The sequence below is a fragment of the Hemitrygon akajei genome, chromosome 5 (genome assembly GCF_048418815.1).
Source record: "Hemitrygon akajei chromosome 5, sHemAka1.3, whole genome shotgun sequence".
Classification (NCBI taxonomy): Eukaryota; Metazoa; Chordata; class Chondrichthyes; order Myliobatiformes; family Dasyatidae; genus Hemitrygon; species Hemitrygon akajei.
In genome coordinates, this window is record NC_133128.1 from 116,147,014 (window position 1) to 116,166,757 (window position 19,744).

General features: G+C 48.2%; 1 protein-coding gene across 10 annotated transcripts in view; it reads left to right on the top strand.

The window, feature by feature from the left end:
* Nucleotides 1–19,510, top strand: part of spega (striated muscle enriched protein kinase a) — a 705,926-nt gene extending 686,416 nt beyond the window's left edge. For 9 of the 10 annotated variants that reach the window (XM_073046262.1, XM_073046255.1, XM_073046256.1 and 6 more), the window contains 5 exons: nucleotides 631–870; nucleotides 7,052–7,275; nucleotides 9,391–9,466; nucleotides 11,905–12,054; nucleotides 14,107–19,510. In XM_073046262.1, coding sequence (XP_072902363.1) covers nucleotides 631–870; nucleotides 7,052–7,275; nucleotides 9,391–9,466; nucleotides 11,905–12,054; nucleotides 14,107–14,338 — 922 coding nt within the window. In that variant the 3' untranslated portion in view covers nucleotides 14,339–19,510. Of the gene's footprint in view, nucleotides 1–630; nucleotides 871–7,051; nucleotides 7,276–9,390; nucleotides 9,467–11,904; nucleotides 12,055–14,106 lie in introns of those variants that run through there. The other variant, XM_073046259.1, reaches the window with a different exon arrangement.
* Nucleotides 19,511–19,744: the final 234 nt, after the last annotated feature.

Below are 19,744 nucleotides of genomic sequence, written 5' to 3' on the forward strand. Positions count from 1 at the left end.
CATACAGAATATGAGGGTGAGGAGGAATTTCTTCCATCTGGGGACTGTGAATCTTTAGGATTCTCTCTGTGGAGACAAAGATTTATTTATAGAGGTCATGGGGATCAGAGAGGAAGGTGGAGCTGAAACCAAGCATTGATCAGCTGATATTAAACACAAGAGGGCTGTACCTGAAAACAAAGTAGTGGAACCCACTCATTGAGTTGTCAGCCATGAGCTGAGCACAAAATGAAACACTGGCCAGGCCCCAGCTGGAGAACTGCAGCCAGTTCTGGGGCTCAGCAGTTTGGGAAGGCATCAGAGTCTTAGAGAGGGCACAGAGGAGGTCTGTACTACTGTAACTTCACAGTTACCCTCTATGGTGTGGGAGTCTGTCACCAGAGAAAGCGCAGTCCTTGTTGTGTTTCGTGTGTTTGGGATTATGACTGTGTCCATGCTGCACTCTGTATGCTTGGGGTCATGTCTGTGTCCAAGCTGTGTTCTGTGTGTTTGGGTCATGTCCATATTCTTGCTGTGTTCCATGTTTGTGTTCACGCATGCTATGTTCTACACCCATGTCCATGCTGACCGTATTCCGTGTTCGGGAACAGGAGTATCTTCTATTACAAATGTACTCTCCTCCCCTTCCAGAGGCCGTTTTGGTGTGGTCCGAGAATGTAAAGAAAACTCCACTGGGAAGATTTTCATGGCTAAGATTATCCATTACGAAGGAGAGAACAAACAAGCAGTCCTCCAAGAGTACGAGGTCCTCAAAGCCCTCCACCATGAAAGGATCATGTGTCTCCATGAAGCCTATGTCACTCCTCGATACCTGGTACTCATTGCAGAAAACTGCATGGGCAAGGAGATACTCTACAGTCTGATTGACAGGTAATGTCTCATTAACTGGTGACATGTTCTGGTTGACAGGTAACATGGTCTGATTGACAGGTAACATGGTCCCATTGACAGGTAATGTCATCTCATTGACATTTAATGTGATATCACTGATAGGTAACGTGGTCTGATTGACGGGTGACATGGTCTCATTGACAGGCAACGTGGTCTCATTGACAGGCAACGTGGTCTCATTGACATTTAATGTGGTCTCACTGACAGATAATGTGGTCTTATTGATACGTAATGTGGTCTCATTGACAGGTAACATGGTCTTGTTGACCGGCAACGTACTCTGACAGGAAACGTGGTCTTGCTGACAAGTAATATGGTCTCATTGACAGGTTAACATGGTCTTGTTGACTGTTAATGTGGTCTCATTGACATGTAACATGGTCTTGCTGACAGGTAACATGGTCTCATTGACAGGTAATGCAGTTCTGTTGACTGATAATGCGGTGTCGTTGATGGGTAAAGTGGTCTTATTGGGAGGTAATGTGGTCTCCTTGACAAGCAATGTCTCCTTGAAACATAATAGAGTCATAGAGAAGTAGTTTGTCCTAGCAAAGTGCAAAACTTCACACTGTCTACATTAAATTCCATCTACCATTTTTCCTTCTGCAAACCAAGATAGCCTTCCTCGCTGGCCACTACTCCCCCAATCTTAGTGTCATCTGCAAATTTGCTGATCCAGTTAACCATATGATCATCCAGATCATTGATGTAGGTGACAAATAACAAAGGACCCAGCACCAATCCCTGGGTCACACCACTAGTCACAGGTCTCCTGTCAGGGAGACAACTATCTATTATCACTCTCTGACTTCTCCCACAAATTCAATGTCTAATCCTATTTACTACCTCATCTTGTATGCTGAGCCATTCAACCTTCTTGACCAGCCTCCCATGCGGGGCCTTGTCAAGTGCCTTGTTAAGTCCATGTAGACAACATCCACTGCTTTGCCTTCATCCACTTTCCTGGTAACTTCCTTGAAAAACTATAAGATTGGTTAGACATGGCCTACCACAGATGAAGCCATGCTGACAATCAGTCCATGTCTATCCAAATACTTATAAATCCAGTCCCTTAGAATACCTTCCAATAACTTTTCTACGACTGACGTCAGACACACAGGCTTATAATTTCTTGGTTTCTGTTTACAGCTTTATTTAAACAGTGGAACAACATTGGCTGTCCTCCAATCCACTGATACCTCTCTTGTTGCTAAGGATGATTTAAATATCTCTGCTAGGGCCCTGGCAATTTCTGCACTTGCCTCCCATAGGATCCAAGGGAACACGTTGTCTGTCCCTGGGGATTTATCCATCCAGGTTTGCCTCAAGATAGCAAACAGCTCCTCCTCTGTAATCTGTACGGGCTCCATGAGGTTGATGTCGCTTTGCCTCACTTCTGTAGATTCTGTCCATTTCCCAAGCATACACAGATGTAAAAAAAAAACTAAGATCTCCCCCATCTGTTTTGGCTCTACACATGGATTATCATTCTGATCTTCCAGAGGGCCAATTTTATCCCTTGCAATCTTTTCGCTCTTAACTTATCTGTAGAATCCCTTAGGATTCTCCGTCACCTTGTCTGCTAGGGCAACCAAGTCTTCTTTTCGCCCTCCTGATTTCTTTCTGGTTTCCTCTTGCATTTCTTATACTCCATAAGCATCTCATGTGTTTCTTCCTGCCCATATCTGCTATGCAGCTCATTATTTTTCTTAACCAGGGCCTCAATATCTCCTGAGAATCAAGGCTTCCTACACTTGTTATGTTTACCTTTTATTCTGACAGGCACAGACAAGCTCTGTACTCACAAAATTTTACTTTTGAAGGCCTCCACCTTTGCCAGAAAACAGCCTGTCCCAATCCACACTTGCCAGATCCTTTTTGATACCATCAAAATTGGCCTTTCTCCAATTTAGAATCTCAACCCGCAGACCAGACCTATCTTTTTGCAAATTTACTTTGAAACTAATGGCATTGTGGTCACTGAATACAAAGTGTTCCCCTGCACAAACTTCTGTCACCTGCCCTGTCTCATTCCCTAACAGCAGATCCAGTATCACATGCTTTCTCGCTGGGACTTCTACTTACTGATGAAGGAAACTTTCCTGAACACATTTGACAAATTTAATCCCATCTAGTCCTTTTACAGTATGGGAGTCCCAGTCAGTATGTGGAAAGTTAAAATCACCTACTATAACAACCTTATGTTTCTTGCAACAGTCTGTGATCTCTCTACAAGCTTGTTCCTCTAAATCCTGCGGATTGTTGGGTGCTCTGTAATATAGCCCTATTAACATGGCCATACCAATCTTATTTCTCATTTCCATCCTTAAGCCTTATCAGCCGAGTTCTCCAGTCTGTCCTGATGGAGCACTGCCATGACGTTTTCCCTGGCTAGTAATGCCACCTCTCTGCCTTAAATCCCTTCTGCTCTGTCATGTCTAAAACAACAGAACCCCGGAATATTGAGCTGCCAATCCTACTCCTTCAGTAACCAAATCACACGTGCTCTTGCTGATGGGTAACGTGGTCTTTTTGCTGGGTAATGTAGTCTCATCGACAGGTAAAGTGAACTCATTACCAGGTAACGGGATCTCACTGACAGGTAACATGGTCTCATTGATGGGTAACATGATGTCATTGATGGATAATATGGTCTCATTAACAGAAAACATGGCCTCATTGACTGTGTTATTTAACAGAACTGGTGGAAATGTACATAACTCACAATCACTGACATTGAGTTGGGGTTTCACTTTAAGAGGTTGGTCTGATGTGATGATGTTATTACGTAAATATTTCTAGTGCACTCTTGTGTTTTTGTTCTGGAGTTCAATAAAATGTGTAACGGGTTTCATTAAATATGAAATGCCTGAGTCTGTTTTCTTTGTGAAAACCTATTTTGCTGCCCCTGAAGTGATAGGACTATTCCAGAGATCAGCTTACTCAGACACTTTGAACCTGCTGGAGTTTTGCGAGCAAAGTGCCATCACTGGGTTTGTACAAGCCAAGGCCTGACTTGTTGACGACACATCTATAAGCCCAGTCAGCAAGACCCCCATCATAAAGATGCCCACGACTTCTGGAGGGTCACCATTTTCACAGCACTCATTGACCACAACCCTCTTATGCACATGATGACCCTGGGTCTACACGGCAGCAACGCCACCTGGCCTACATATCAGAGTTCACAACATAGCAAGGGGAAAAATAATCCCATGGCTGATTGCTTCTCATGGCCAACCTTTGAGGCCATACACATAGGGGTTGACTATTCCAGAATGGCTGCAAAACAAGATACTGACCCAGAGGTCCAGGCTTACCGAACACCAGTCACGGGCCTGTGGTTGGCTGATATAAAGTTCTGGGAAGGCTGGGGTTTCTCTCCTGTGCGATGTCTCAACTGGTCACCCTTGCCCCATCGTACCGGCGTACTGGAGACAGACTGTTTTCAACCCCATATATGACCTCTCGTATCTGGGGTGTAAGGCCTCACAGAAACTGGTTGCACTAAAGTTTGTTTGGCATGGCCTTAGAAAGGAAATGGGGAGCGCCAGCGGGCAAAAATTAACCATCATGCTTAGGTGCCATTGGCCCCTTTTGGGGCCCCTGATCAACAGTTTGGCCATGTCATTGTGGACCTGGTTAGTTCCCTTCCCCCCCCCCGCCCCCACCACGGTTTCACACAGCCACTTACCATGGTAGACCATACCACCAGGTGGTCAGAGGTCATCCCTCTAGCATCAACGACGGCTGCAGACGGGGCTCAGGCGTTCATCAGCACCTGGGTTGCTCGGTTTTGCACCCCATCTGATGTTTCCCCTGACTGCAGTCCCCAAATCACTACAAACCACTGGGCTGCGATGGCCCAGAACCTTGGCATTAGGCTGCATCACATCACGGCGTACCACCCACAGTCCAATGGCCTATGCGAGTGGTTTCGCCGCTCCTCTGAGGGCTTCCCTGACCAATGACATGATCGTCTCCCGTGAGTCCTGCTGCGGTTCAGAGCTGCTCCAAAAGAGGTCCGTGGCTGAGTTGGTATATGTGCATCCAGGTGATTTTATTCCTGACACCACGACTGCCTGGTCGGCCTCTCAATAGCATTCCACCCTCCTCAGTAAATTCAATTCCCTTTCACCTATTCCTGCCTCCCATCGTGGCATGCAGCTCTCTTGGGTTTCTGTTGACCTATGTTCCACCTCGTTTGTTTCTGTTCACTGTGATGCACAGCTACATACCCTTTGGCCCCGTTGCAATGGCCCGTTCTGAATTTTGGAACAGGGAGAAAAGACTTTTATCATAGATAAGAGAGGTAAATGAAAGATTTCAAAGGTACATTTAATGTCAGAGAAATGTATACAATATACATCCTGAAATGCTTTTTCTTCACAAACATCCACAAAAACAGAGGAGTGCCCGAAGAATGAATGACAGTTAAATGTTAGAACCCCAAAGCTCCCCCTCCAGCTCCCCTCCCTCTGGTGCATAAATGTCAGCAGCAATGATCCCCACTAGCAAAAAAAAGCATCGGCACCCACCACCGAGCACTCAAGCATGAGCAAAGCCACAGACTTGCAGTTACCCCAAAGACTACTTGTTCACCCGATATTTGACATACCACAGGCTCTCTCCCTCCCCCAATAAGGGAAAAAGAGGTGTCTCTGTTTCACAGCGAGAGGGGAGACATAACAAACAACTCACTGGTTTACGATGTTAAAAGTCTGTTGCGTCACTTTTTCCAAGCTCTGGGCAAAAGATCTCAGGTCTCTGGGCACACAACCATAGATCTTCCGTCTCCCATGACACACCGATCTGCCCGGACACTGACCTTCGATCTGCCTGTCTCCAGAGCCACGAGATCTCGGCCCTTTGAAGGCGAGCTGAGCTCTTAGGCCGAGCCCCTGGCATGTTGAATAACGGCCAGTCGTGAAACCCCGAGAGCGGGTCCCATTCCCGCAAAGAACCGACATCAGTGTGTGACTCCAGGTCAGGGTCTTCAAAAGAACCCTGAAAGGGAAAAATAGAGTTGTTTCTGAAGATGCAAGCAAAGGGGCCGCCGTTAGGCGCCATTAGTCCTCCTAAGCTGCTCCTCCTACCACACATATTTTGGTAGATGCCTTACACTGACCTACCAAGATTTGGAGTATTCTACTGCCATGCTCCTGGCGTTACAACATGGCCACAAGCATGTTAACGCACGTCTGGACTAGTCCAAGGCACCTGCTGTTCCTCCACCCATGGAGCACAGGACCCGAGCTGGGAGGCTAAACCGAGCTTCAGGCGGGCTCACGATGCCGGTTTTAGTGAATTCTGTGGGTCCTGGGTACGGTAATGTAATTGGGAGAAGTGTACATAACCACCGACATTGGGTTGGGGTTTCACTTTAAGAGGCTGGTCTGACATGATGACGTTATTATGTAAAGATTTTTATCACACTTATGATTTTAGGTTTTGGAATTCTCATTGGCAGTTAATATAGTCTCACTGACAGATAACATGGTCTCAATAACACAGAATGTGGTTTGATTATCAGGTGACTTGGCCCAATTGACCAGTGACCATTTTAATGATCGGTAATGTAGTTTGATTCATGGGTGATGAAGATTAACAGGGAGACCACAAGACTGGCAAGTGACAGATTACATTCTTACCAAATTAACAGGGACACCATTTGATTGATGGTAAACTTGCTTGAATGACAAGGAGTATCACACAACTAGGAAAGTAATGTGGTTTGAGAACAGGTTAACATGGTTTGGATCACTTGATTGACAGCATCGTTTCATTGACAGCTGACACCAGTGGTGCTGTGGGTGTGGAGTTTGCACATTTCTCTGTGACCACGTTGGTTTCCCCAGGTGCTCTGGTTCCCTCCCACATCCCTAAGACATATAGGGTGGGTGGGTTAATCGGAGGGATGGAATCCGGGGGAATTGATGGGAATGTGAGGAAATTCAAATGGGATTTACATTGAGTTAGTGTCAATGAGCGGTTCGTAGTTGATATAGACTTGATGGGCCGAATAGCTTGTGTTTGCGAAACTTCGATGTGGGTAGATGCTAGTAATACTTTTTGATCGGTCAGCCTACAGAATGGGTCCAGCCATCACAGTTTCCTGCCTGGGAGGAGCAATCACTGACTCCTGTCCCTCCTCTCCCAGGTTTCGGTACTCGGAGGATGATGTGGTGGGATATATCCTTCAGATCTTGCAGGGACTGGAATATCTCCACAGTCGCCGGATCGTCCACTTGGACATAAAGCCTGACAACATCATCGTCACCTTCCTCAATGCCGTCAAGCTGGTGGACTTTGGCAGTGCCCACTTCTTCAATCCGATCGTGCCTAGGGCTCTGGGGCATCGCGTGGGCACACTGGAATACATGTGTGAGTATGGAGCCTGTGTCCCCCCGAGCATGTTCCCTTGTCCCTCTCCCACTGACCCAGGCTCAGGATCATCGGCTGCTCTCCACCAGGGATCCAGGAGGATCCACAGGGAATCTACTGCCCAATGGTGTCCAGGGAACTCAGTGCCCTCTCTGAGCTCTCCTCTCTCTAGGGCAGCATGATTCCAGCAGGACACAGCTGTTGTGACTGGCCAGAGGTTACTGGATGTCATGGGTAAATGTGCCTGTGGCAGTGAGGTCTTGGCCAACCAGAATAATTAAAGGAGGAGGTGTCTGTATGTGAGCAAGAGCGTGTGTGTAAGAAAGAGACAGTGTATGTGAGAGATAGTGAGTATATTTGTGTGAGTGTGTCCATGTGAGAGAGAGCCTATGTGTGTGAGAGAGTGTGTGTGTCTGTGGGTGAGAGATTGGGTGTGTGTGAGAGAGAGAGCGAGAGCATATGTGAGAGACTGATAATATGTAGGGGACAGAATGTGTTTGAGAAACTGTGCATGCGTGTGTGTATGTAGCCAAAGACAAGATCCCGTGGCTCGAACTCTGGGTGTACTGACTGACCGGCCCTCATGCCTGATAATCATGGTTGTCCGTCATCCCCATTGCTAGCATTCGAGCGCAGAGAGGAGGTCCTGATTCCAGATGTCCTTTCTCACCCATTTTTGTCGTTAGACTTCAAACATGGAACACTGAGTGGAGATCTGACCTCCAACTCCTCCCCATCCCTGTCTCTAAGCCCTAAACTGACCTCTAATTCCTCCCCATCCCTGTCTCTAACCTGACCTCTAACTCCCCACTCTGTCCCCAAAACCATCCTTACAAACTTAAAAAACAAGTCAGAGCCACAATCTCAACAGAGACCACATTTCAGTGCCATCTTGAAGTTCTCCTCAGAACTCAAACCCTCCAGTCTTGGTTACATCCTCGTGAATCCTTTCTGCTCTGTCTCCAACATAGGCACATCCTTCCTACAGTTTAGTAAACAGATCTGCACACAGTACACAAAGTGTGTGTGTGTGTGTGTGTGTGTGTGTGTGTGTGTGTGTGTGTGTGTGTGTGTGTGTGTGTGTGTGTGTGTGTGTGTGTGTGTGTGTGTGTGTGTGTGTGTGTACGCACGCACACCTCTGCTTGAACATGTGTGTCTGGTCACTCCTGGTGGTATTTTGTCTGAGTTGCTGCTACAGTTGATGGTCACTAACTGTCATCCCCTGAACAGAAAAGTGGGTCTAATTAGATGGCTGTAAGTATTGCAAATATCACCTCCTGTGGCCGAATAATTACAGTGGAGCATTCAGGACAAAAATCCAGTGCTTGATTATGCATTGTAGATCTCCACCCTATTACTATTACTATTACCTTGTTCTCCCTCTCTTTATGTCTTTCGCTCTCTCTTTTTCTCTCTCTCTCTTTCTCTCTTTCCCTCCCTCCATCTCCCCATCTCTCTATTCTCTCTACCCCTCTGTCCATCTCTCTCTCCCTCTCTATGATTCATCACAGTCCAGTATCCAATTTTCCTTGCTCCCTCACTTGCAATCTCACCCTCTCTTACCAAACCCCATCAGCTCTCCCCCTTCTCTCATTTTCATTACATGTCCCTCTTCCTACTCTCCCATGTCCTCTCTTCCTTCCCCATCCTCTCTTCCTCTCCCTGTCCACTCTTCCTCCCCTGTTTTCTCTCTCTCTCTTTTTCTCTCTGTCTCTCTCTCCTCTTCCCCTCTTTCTCTCTCCCATCCTTCCAACCTCTCTTCCCATCTTTCGTCATCCCTCTCTCCCACATCCTCCAGTATCTTTTAAGTAGTCTCAGAATCCCTAACTGATTATTCTTTCTCTTGTTTTGTCACTCTGTCTGTCTGCCTATCCATCTCTCTCCCTCTCTCACCTCTCATTCTCTTCCCTCTCTCCTGTCCCCTCTTTCTCACTCTCTCACACCCTCTCTGTCTTTCCACCCCACTCTCTCTTTCACCCTTTCTGCCCCTATTTCCCAACACCTCTTTCTCTTTCCCCTGTCTCCATCTCTCTTCCTCTCTCTATTTCTCTCTCTCTCTCCCTCTCTCTCTGACCTCCTCTCCTTGCTCTACCTCTCTCCCTCTCCCTCCCCAAGCTCCTGAGATGATGAAGGGCGACCCCATCGGACCACCGGCTGATATCTGGGGTCTGGGCGTGCTGGTCTACATCATGTGAGTAGAGCATTTATTGGTGTGTGTGAGCACAATGATGGAAAGGGCCGGCCGGGGCTGCGTCCTGCCTGATGGCCGGCAAAGCTTGCTGACCGGTTGTCTGTTCCTCTGGCGCCTATATTTACCATGGGAGGGGGTCAGTGCCAGTGACTCTGCCCCCTGTGCTTGCATGTGGGGCTGGGAGGGTGTCATGGGGAACAGGCAAGGGAAGAACACTCCAGCTCCAACGCAGCCAGTAGAACATAGGAGAGGAACAGGCCCTTCAGCCCACAATGTCTGTGTCAACCATGCAGCCAAAGTATCTAAACCTGCTTGTCTGCTCACGGCTGGAATCCCTCCACACCCTGCCTGTCTAAATTACTCTATTTTATCTGCTTCCAGGCACCAGCACTCTCTGTAAACAAAACTTTAGCCTGCACATCTCATAGACACTACAGCATGGTTCAGCCCTTTTTGCCTATGTTGTTGTGTCAACCTTTTAACCTACTCTGAGATCAATCTACAGTTCAGGACTCAAGATTGTTTATCGCCGTTCGACAGTAGACGAGCATAAAGGAGAATGAAATTATCTGATGCAGCATAAAAATACACAATAAGCATAAAAGAAGTAATAAAACAATAAATATAAAAGCAATCCTATAAAACACAGTGTACAAGTGTAAGTGAACTATGAAGAGACCGTCTCGATACCTGTTTTATTGATACTGTAAATCTCTCGCAGTGCGACCTTCCCTCTTGCATGGCCCTCCATTCTTCATTCATCCATGTGCCTATCTGAGTCTCTCTTAAATGTCCCTAATGTCTCTCTCTCTACCACCGCCCTGGCAGCATGTTACATGCAACCACCACTCTCTGTGTAAAAAAAACAAACTCCCCCTCCCTCATCTTTCTTATGCTGGCAACCTCCCCCTGTCAAAAACTTTGTCCTGAAGAAGGGTCTCAGACCAAAATGTCAACTGTGTATTGATTTTATTTGATGCTGCCTGACCTGCTGAGTTCCTCCAGCATTTTGTGTGTGTGTTACAATATTCCAAGTGTGGTCTAAGCTTAAATCTCCTTTAAACTTCCCCCCTCTTGTCCTGAATGCATGTCCTCTGGTATCCGACATTTCCATGCTGGGGAAGGAAGATTCTTGGTTTTTTTACACAGAGAGTAGTGGGTGCTGCCAGGGTTAGTGGTAGACGCAGATAGATACATTATAAGTGTTTAAGAGGCTCTTAGAAAGGCATTTCAGAGAATAAAGGGATGTAGGTATTATTTAGGCAGAAGAGATCAATTTCGATTGGACTAACATTAGTTGCATCTGTCACATGTACATCAAAACATACAGCGAAATGTTTCATTTTGCAGCAACAACCAACACAGCCCAAGGATTGTGCTGGAGGCAGCCCACAAGAGTCAGCATGCTTCCAGCACCGACAGAGCATGCCCATAACTCACTAACCTAGCCTAAAAGCACACATTACCGGGCTCAAGGCAGCTGTTAGAAGGCACTGAACAGTCCCTTAATACAATCACATAGACGCTATCTCACAATCTACCTCATTATGATCTTCCCTGTGTAGATAGGGCGAACGCAAGCAGGCTATTTCCCCTCGGCTTGGGTGAGGCTAGAACTGGAGGTCATAGGCTTAGGGTAAAAGGTGAGGTATTTAAGGGGAACCTGAGGGAGAGCTGGTGCAAGTGTGGAACAAGCTGCCAGTGGAAATGGTGGATATAGGTTGAATTGGAACATTTAAGAGGAGCTTAGCGGTACATGGACTGGATAGGTATGGAGGACTGTGATCCAGATGTAGATTGGAACAAGCAGAAGGCCAGGCCAATATGGACTAGATGGTCGAAGAGTCTGTTTCTGTGCAGTCATGTTCTATGACTCTATTCTGCATTCTCTTAATGTTTTGGCTTGCCCACCTCAATGCACTGTGTAGTGATTTGATCCGTATGAACAGAATGCAAAAGGAACTTTTCAATGTACCTTTGGTATAGGGCAACACGATAGCACAATTAGCGTCATGCTATTACAGCACCAGTGATCGAGGTTCAATTCCCGACACTGTCTATACGGAGTTTGTACATTCTTCCATAACCACACGAGTTTCCTCCGATGCTCCGATTTCTTCCCACATTCCAAAGGCGTACGGGTTACGATTAGTAAGCTGTGGGCACGTTGGTGACACAAGCATGGCGACACTTGCGGCTGCTCACACTGCGAACTGTGTCGGTCGTTGATGCAAATGATGCATTTCACTGTTTCAATATACACGAGACAAAAGCTCATCATTAAATCTTTACATTTACAAATGCAATTAAGAAAATTAAACTTACATCGCGGAGTTCTGATCTGCAACTGGTCATGGTAGAAAGGGTCCGCGTGGATCCAGGGAAGTGGGAAAGTGTTGGATGTAGCTTCCTCATGGCTGGTGTGACATGTGTTCCAGGTTGAGTGGGCGATCGCCCTTTGCTGCAACAGACCCAGAGGAGACAGAGAACAGAATAAAGTTGGCACAGTTTGACCTCACCAAGTGCTACCCTAACGCCTCGCAGAATGCCGCACACTTCCTCAAACGAATGCTCTGCATGTTTCCAGCGTGAGTATTTGTCCCAATGTCTGATATCACAGTGTGTCAGACACCAGCTCCTCCATCTTCACTTTCAGTTTGGTGTCCTTTTTCATCAGACCTAGCCTTGAACACAGGATAGAGTGAAACTCCCTCTACATTGTCCCTTCATGAACTCCTAGGGTCAGGCATAGAGCGAAGCTCCCTCTACACTGTCCCATCACACACTCCCAGGGTCAGACACAGATTGAAGCTCCCTTTGCAGCATCACATCATACACTCCTAGGACCAGACACAGAGAGATGCTCCCTCTACACAGTCCCTTAACACACTCCCAGGGTCAGACACAGAGTGAAGCTCCCTCTACACTGTCCCATCACACACTCCCAGGGTCAGACACAGAGTGAAGCTCCCTCTACACTGTCCCATCACACACTCCCAGGGTCAGACACAGAGCAAAGCTCCCTCTACACTGTCCCATCACACACCCCCAGTCTCAGACACAGATTGAAGCTCCCTTTACAACATCACATCATACACTCCTGGGACCAGACACAGAGAGATGCTCCCTCTACACAGTCCCTTAACACACTCCCAAAGTCAGACACAGAGAGAAGCTTTCTCTGCATTGTCCCACCACACACACCTAGGACAGGGTTAAATAGAGAATACTTTGTCTTTTTACACTAAGCGGCTCTAAAATAAACAGAGGAAACTGTCAGAAAAAGATAATTTACCCACAAATAGTCTGTGCCAGTATTAAACTGGAGTGAGCCAGCTATGAGTTATAGCTCCTGCTCCCTACATTGGTCCAAGAAGGCTCAGCCTCAGTCATTAATGTTGCTCTCAACTGAACCATCACTTTTCTTAGTGACAGCAGTTACACGTTCTACTTCCTCTTGTGTGCAGAGAGGCTTCCCAATTTCAGTCTTACTAGATTGGGGTGGGTAGTTGGACAATGGGTTGGTGGGATGGGATTGATGATGTGTGGGTTGTGTGGGGATTGGGTCTTGCTATTGGAATTGGGTTGGGTTGGGTTGGTATGAGATAAGTTGGGTTGGGGAGGTGAAGGGTTAGGTAGCAGGTGGTTTAGATTGGGTGAGTGGTGGTGGGATTTGGTTCAGTGAGTACCTGGTGGTTTGGATTGTGGGCAAGGATTGGGTGCCCCGTGGGTCAGATTGGGTGACTGGTATTGAGTATTGGGGTTTGGTTACATGGTGGTGGTGGTGATGAATGGTGATAGTGCTGCGTTAGGTGAGTGTGCAGTGTATTGAGTTGGTGGTATTGGGGTTGGGTGGGAATGAATTGGTGGGTTTGGGGTTGACATTGGTGTTGAGTTAAGTTGGGTGGGTGATGCTGAGATTCAGTCATGAATGGTGTTGAGGTTGGGTGGGTGGAGTTGGGATGGATGGTGTTGAGGTTGGGTGGGTGGAGTCGGAATGGATGGTGTTGGGGTTTCAATTGATGAGATTAGATGAGTTGTTTGGTGGGTTGGGTGATGGGTATCAGTTGGGTGGTTGGTGTGGAGGGTGGTGTTGGGGTTGGGTTGGTGATGTTGAGGATGGGTTGCGCCAGTGGGGTTGGGATTCGGTTGTGAGTGTGTTCGAGATGAGGTTGGATAGATGGTATTGGGGTCAGGTAGGTGGGGTCGGGATCAGGTGTTTTTGGAGTTTAGTGAGTGTGTGATGTGATGGGCGTGGTGGGGTTGGGATGGGTGTTGTTGGTGTTGCTTTGGCTGGTTGGCGTGGAGGGTGTTGTTGGGGTTGGATTGAGTATGTGGCGTTGAGATTGGGTGATTTTGGGATTGGGTTGGATTGTGTGGAGGTGTTTAATTTGGGTGGCTGGAGTTGGGCTTAAGTGGATATTGTTGAGGTTGTGGTAGGGTGTGGTTATGGTTGGGTGATGTCCAGTTGAGTGGTTGAGGTTGGGTGGGTAGTATTTAGATTGGGTGAATAGGTTAATGTTAGGATTGATTGGTATTGGGGTTTAGTGTTTGGGGTTGGATTGGGTGGGGTTGGGGTGGAGTTAGGGATCAGGTATTGTTGGGTTTCGTATCACTGACGGTGTCCTCTTTGGTCCCAGGTCTCGTCCCTCAGTTAAGGAGTGCCATGCCAACCCCTGGATGCAGGACAACTACCTTATGAAGCTGAGGAGACAGACTCTGACCTTCACCACCACCCGGCTGAAGGAGTTCCTGGTCCATCACCAGCGCAGGAGAGCCGAGACCCTCACCAGGCACCGGGTCCTGCTACGCACTTACAGCGGCATCTCCTCACGGCCTACCACCCCCAGCGGTAATCCGGGAGCCCAGTGACCCCCTCGCTCCACTCCACCCTCAGAACACCGAGCGGGGCGGGCTCACGGAACATTCCAGTCAGCGTGCATCTGAACCACCTTCCCCTCCTCAACCACCGATGTGTCCTCGGGGATTGTCTGGCAAACAAGAACTGAACCAGGACTGGTGGGGAGGTGGGCTGTGGGATTAAATAGATGTGATTTTTGCCCTGGTAACAGTAAGGAAGTCCCCCTCGCCCTGCTGCACATACCCCAACTCCTTGTGTTGGCTTGTGAGCTCAGAGGAGGTCTGTGTGGGTGGGATGCGGAGGATGTGTTGGGTGGGGGAGGTGAGGGGGCAGAGAACAGCCGCAGCAGAGGCAGCACCCCTCCTTCCTTGCCTCTCCTCTCCCACTTGATTCCCACCCCTCCTCCACCTTTCCCTCGTCAGCCCCATTGCTCCAGACCCACTCAGCAGGAGCCGAGAGGCAGGACTAGGCTTAGAAGTGGCAGGCCAAATGGCTCTCTCTGTGTCACTTGGACAGTGTTCAGAAGATGAGGCTGGTCATTGTACGCTCAGCTCAGAGTGCTCAGCCTTCCATCTAACATTAACTTATTCAATCGTCTGTCAATCTTGCCCGAAAGAGGCAGGTGCCCTCCAAACAGCTCCCCCAGCACCTCATCTCTCACCGTGTCCTCTGCCGGCTGAGACCCCCTTCCCCCACTCCCCCTGTCCCTGGGAGATTGCCGGCGTCTCCACACTGTGTGGAAGGGAGGGGACGGTCAGAAGTAACTGATATCACAGGCTCTTGTGATTGGTCTAGGGTCAGGGTAATAGAACCAAGCCCTTGTCCAGAAGGGTGGGAGGGGGGTGTGACTCTTGGCAGAGGAAACAGCGACTTCCGTTTCAGGGGGTCTCTGTATCATCGCTGGAAGCACGTTGAGCTCAGAGAGTGTTGGCCTACACAGCGGCTGGTGGGGATTTCTGCATATATTTTTATACTTGTGCGTACACGCCAGGGTGAAGCGTGCATCGCAACACACACACGAGTGTGTGCCCTAGTGCGGGCATACACCTTGCTTTAAAAATTGCAGTGGATTATTGCACAGCACAAGAGCTAACAAGCAAAAAAACAGAGGGGGAGACCCCTTCAACATCTGTGTACTTAGATCATATTAAGCTCCAGCCACTAGTATTGATCCCGATAAAGGGCCTCGGCCCAAAACATTTCCTCCATCGATCTCCCTGTTGGAGGTTTAGCTGGAAGACAGCTAAATGCCAGTGGCTTGCATCAGTCATTTAGACCCTGCTTTGTATATCCCCCGTGAACCCAAGGCTTTCAACAGACAAGTGGGGCGGCAGAGAGAGGGTGGGTGAGCTGCTGTGTAGCAGTGTGGGGTCGGAGAGCAGTCTGTAAGATCTTGAGCAACACGCACATACAAAATGCTGGAGGAACTCAGCCTGTCAGGCAGCATCTATGGAGTGGAATAAATAGTTAATGTTTCAGGCTGGGACACTTCATCAGGACTGAAAAGGAAAAGGACAGAAACTTCTTCAGGCCTTTACGTCTCTGACCTATCACCTCCCAGCTTCTAACTTGATCTCAATAAAGGGGTTTGGCCAGAAACCTCCTCCATAGATGCTGCCTGACCTACTGAGTACCTCTAGTACTTTGTGTGTGTGTAACTCCAGATCTCAAGTAGCTACAGAATCTTGTATCTTTATTACTTCTACTCCCCTCTCCTCCCACTCACCCGTCTTCCCCTTCACCTTTCTCTTCCTCAACCCTCCACCTTCTTATTCTGGTTTCTGCCCCCTTCCTTTCCAGTCCTGATGAAGGGTCTCAGCCCAAAGCGTCAACTATTTACTCCTCTCCATAATGCTGCCTGACCTGCTGAGTTCCTCCAGTATTTGGTATGCGTTGCTCAAGATTACCAATAGCTGCAGAGTCTCTGGTGTCTTAGCTGCCTCTCGCCCAGCTCAGTTAACCGCTCACTGAGGAGGAAACTAACCCAAGGAATGTTGCAGTCCAGGATTAGAGGAGCAGACAGCAGGAGAAATGCTGTGAGTGCCAGAGAGATTCTGGGAAGAAATTCCCGACCTGAAGGAACAGGAGTCGGAAAATACCACTGGCTCCATGAACCTACCCTCGGTTCCACATCATGATCTCTTTAACCTCCAAGCCTACTTTATTGCAGTAACTCCTCAGCTCCCTCATCTGTCCTTGGAGTGAGGGGTGATCTGGTGAAGAGAGAGGTTAGAACTGGTTGCAGCTACACAGGGAACTGCAGACACATTGGGACTAGTACAGGGCTCTGAAAAAGGTTGTAGGAAGAAGTGGCCATGGAGAGATTTTGGGGAGTGACCTCCCTAAAGTCCATAAAACCCTAAGATGTAGGAGCAGAATTAGGCCATTCAGCCCATCACGTCTGCTCTGCCATTCCATAATGGCTGACTGACTTCCTCTCAATCCCATTGTCCTACCCTCCCCCTGACCTGACGGAGGTTAAGACCCCATTTGGAGTAAAATGTTGCTGGGGGGAAGACATCCCTCCTGAAACCCCTCCTGGCCCCTTAACTGGGTGCCACGGTCTCTCATGCAGCCTTTGTCCCAACTCAATATTGGCCCTGTCCACTCAGCCCCTGTCCCAGTCTCTTGTTGACCTCACCTTTCAGCAACCTTTCCAGCCTTCACCCTGTACATCACCAGCCTCTCTCCACTGTCTACTCTCCTTCCCTTCAGCTTCCTGTCTCAGCCCCTTCTTCCCACTCGCTCACCCTCCTCCTCTTCTCCTCTCTCTGGTACTATGCCCTCACAATGGCCAATGCACCCTCCTCTCTCTCTCTCTCTCATACTCTACCTATCTCTCTCTCTCTCTCTCCCTTCAACCTTTCTCCCTCTCTCTTTCTCTCTGACTCTGTCTCTCCCTCCCTCTCTCTCTCCCTCTCCTACACTCTTTCTCTGTGTTTCTCTGTCAGTCTGTCTCTCTCTTTCACTCTCTTCCAACGCCCCAGACTTACCTGACTCAACATCACTAGAAAGGACCACACAGTTAACATAAAGCTGGTTTTAATTCCCACTTCCAACCATATCTCCCTGCCTTTAATTGCACTTTGGAGATCCCTTGTGTCCTTTTCTGTCACACACAAACTCAAAATTGCCCACAGTGCCAATATCCAGTGCCCCTGATTTCCTCAGTTTGGTTCTTAGAGACTTCCATTCTGCTTTTACTGTCCTCTCTATCTCATCCTATTTTTCTCTCCTTTGCTCTTTTCCAATCTCTGACTGACTCTCTCTCTCTCCCTCTCTCTCTCTCTAACACACACATCCTAGTCTTGCAGCCCCTCCACCCCCAGTATCTCACCTTCTCTCCATCTCTTTCCTTCTCCCCCTGGATGGGGTAAAATGTGTAGAACAAGGAGGTAAAACATTGACATGAGGTGAAAGACTCAAACACATGGTCAGGATTTAAGTTTACATGAGGCCACCATGGTAGTGCAGCAGTTAGTGTGACACTATTACTGTTCAGGGCGTTGTAGGTCCGAGTTCAGTTCCGGCACTGCCTATAAAGGAGTTTTTATGTTCTCCTTGTGAACTGTGTGGGTTTCCTCACACAGTCCAAAGACAGGGTGGTTAGTAGATTAGTTTGTCATTGTAAATTGTCCTGTGATTAGTCGAGGGTTAAGTAGGTGGGTTGCTGAACGGTGAGGTTCATTGAGCTGGAAGGACCCATTCCATGGTGGATCTCTAAATGCAATAAAAATTAAATAAATCACCAAGCCAGTAGCGTAGAGGAAACGGTAGCCTTTATTGCTGAGGGGTTGGATTTCAAAAGGTTCGAGATTGTTCCTTGAGGTGAAAAGTGAGAAACTGTAATTATCCCAGTTTGGGATGAGATCCCACCAGGAAGACCATGTGCATATTTGGTCTCCACTCTGAAGATTACACAACACTTACCTCACAGCAAGTACAATATAGATACCACTTATTAGTATCTGGGAACGAGTGTTGTCCATTGGGAAAGATGAGGGTTAGCCTAATGTTGCTGAAGGTTCGAAGAATGAGGGGTAATATTACTGAGCTGTGTGGAGGTATAGCCCAAACCAGTACTGTACATCCCACGCCACGGAGTTCAGAACAGCCAGCCGGTCTCGGGTCCACCTGGGACAGAAGCAAGGTTGTGAATTCTATGAATTCTCTCTCCTTGAGAGCTCTGCACAAGACTGGGAGGTATGATTAGCAAGAAATTGTGATGGAAAGTGAGGCAGTGTCGGGAGTCATGAATCAGGTTCAGGGAGGTTCCAGGTGTCTGTCTGTATCTTGTCCTCAATTTCCATCATTCTGTCCATCTCTCCCTTTCGCACGCACACTCTCTTCCCGAGCCCTTCTCTGCCTCCTTTTTCACATTTTAGTTTCTCACTTTTTGCTGTTCTCTGAACTTCTGTCCCCCCTTCATTCTCTGACCCTCTCTCACACCTTCTGTATATCTCTCTTCCCATATACTCTATATCTCTGATCCCCTTTCCACACCCTCACCATCTGGCCTCTTCTCTTACCCTCTGACTCACTCTTATCCTCCAATTCTCTCTCTCAATCTCTTTGTTCGCTCTCTCTACCCTCCGCCTCACTCACATTCTCTTTTTATGCTTCTGTCTCACTCTCACTCGCCCCCACCCTCGCTAAATCGCATCCCTGTTTCTCACCCTCTGCCCCCTTACCCTTCTGTCACCCTTGCCCTCACTGGACAATCAGTTTGATCCCCAACCCTCCTACCTGCCACCCTCCCATAGTGGGGCTGAGACCTCCCACCTCCTCTGCCTGTCTTCCCCTCACACACTGCATTACCCTCCACCCTCCCCTCATACAGCTGCCTCACGGGTGGCCCAGCAGAGACCCCCGAATCCTCACAAATCTCCGGCACAGCAAGGGCAAACGGAGGTTGAAATAGTTCGGCTGCCAGTCTGTGGTCCCGGATATGCGCGGAGACACACCGACGTGGGGCCCATGATGTCAGCCGGTGCTGTGGAGAGATCGGGCGATAGCCTGTCGATGTGAAGATGGGGACGATAGGTCCTCACTGGTTTTCGATGCGTATATAAACTCCATGAACGGACGGAGCAAGTCGGCGTGTATACAGGTTTAATGGTCGCAGTTAGTCTGGCGAGCAGCAATGGCGTGATAACTGAGAAATAAAGACAGTCAGAAACCGCCTGGTGTGTGTGCGTGTGTGTCCCTACAAACAACCATCAGTGGGGACTGGATATTGGGTACCGATGTCCAGGCGCGTTCAGTGGTTCCGTCCACAGGTTTTATATATAACAATTACAGCACAGAAACAGGCCATCTCGGCCATTCTAGTCCGTGCCGAACGCTTACTCTCACCTAGTCCCACTGACCTGCACTCAGCCCATAACCCTCCATTCCTTTCCTGTCCATATACCTAT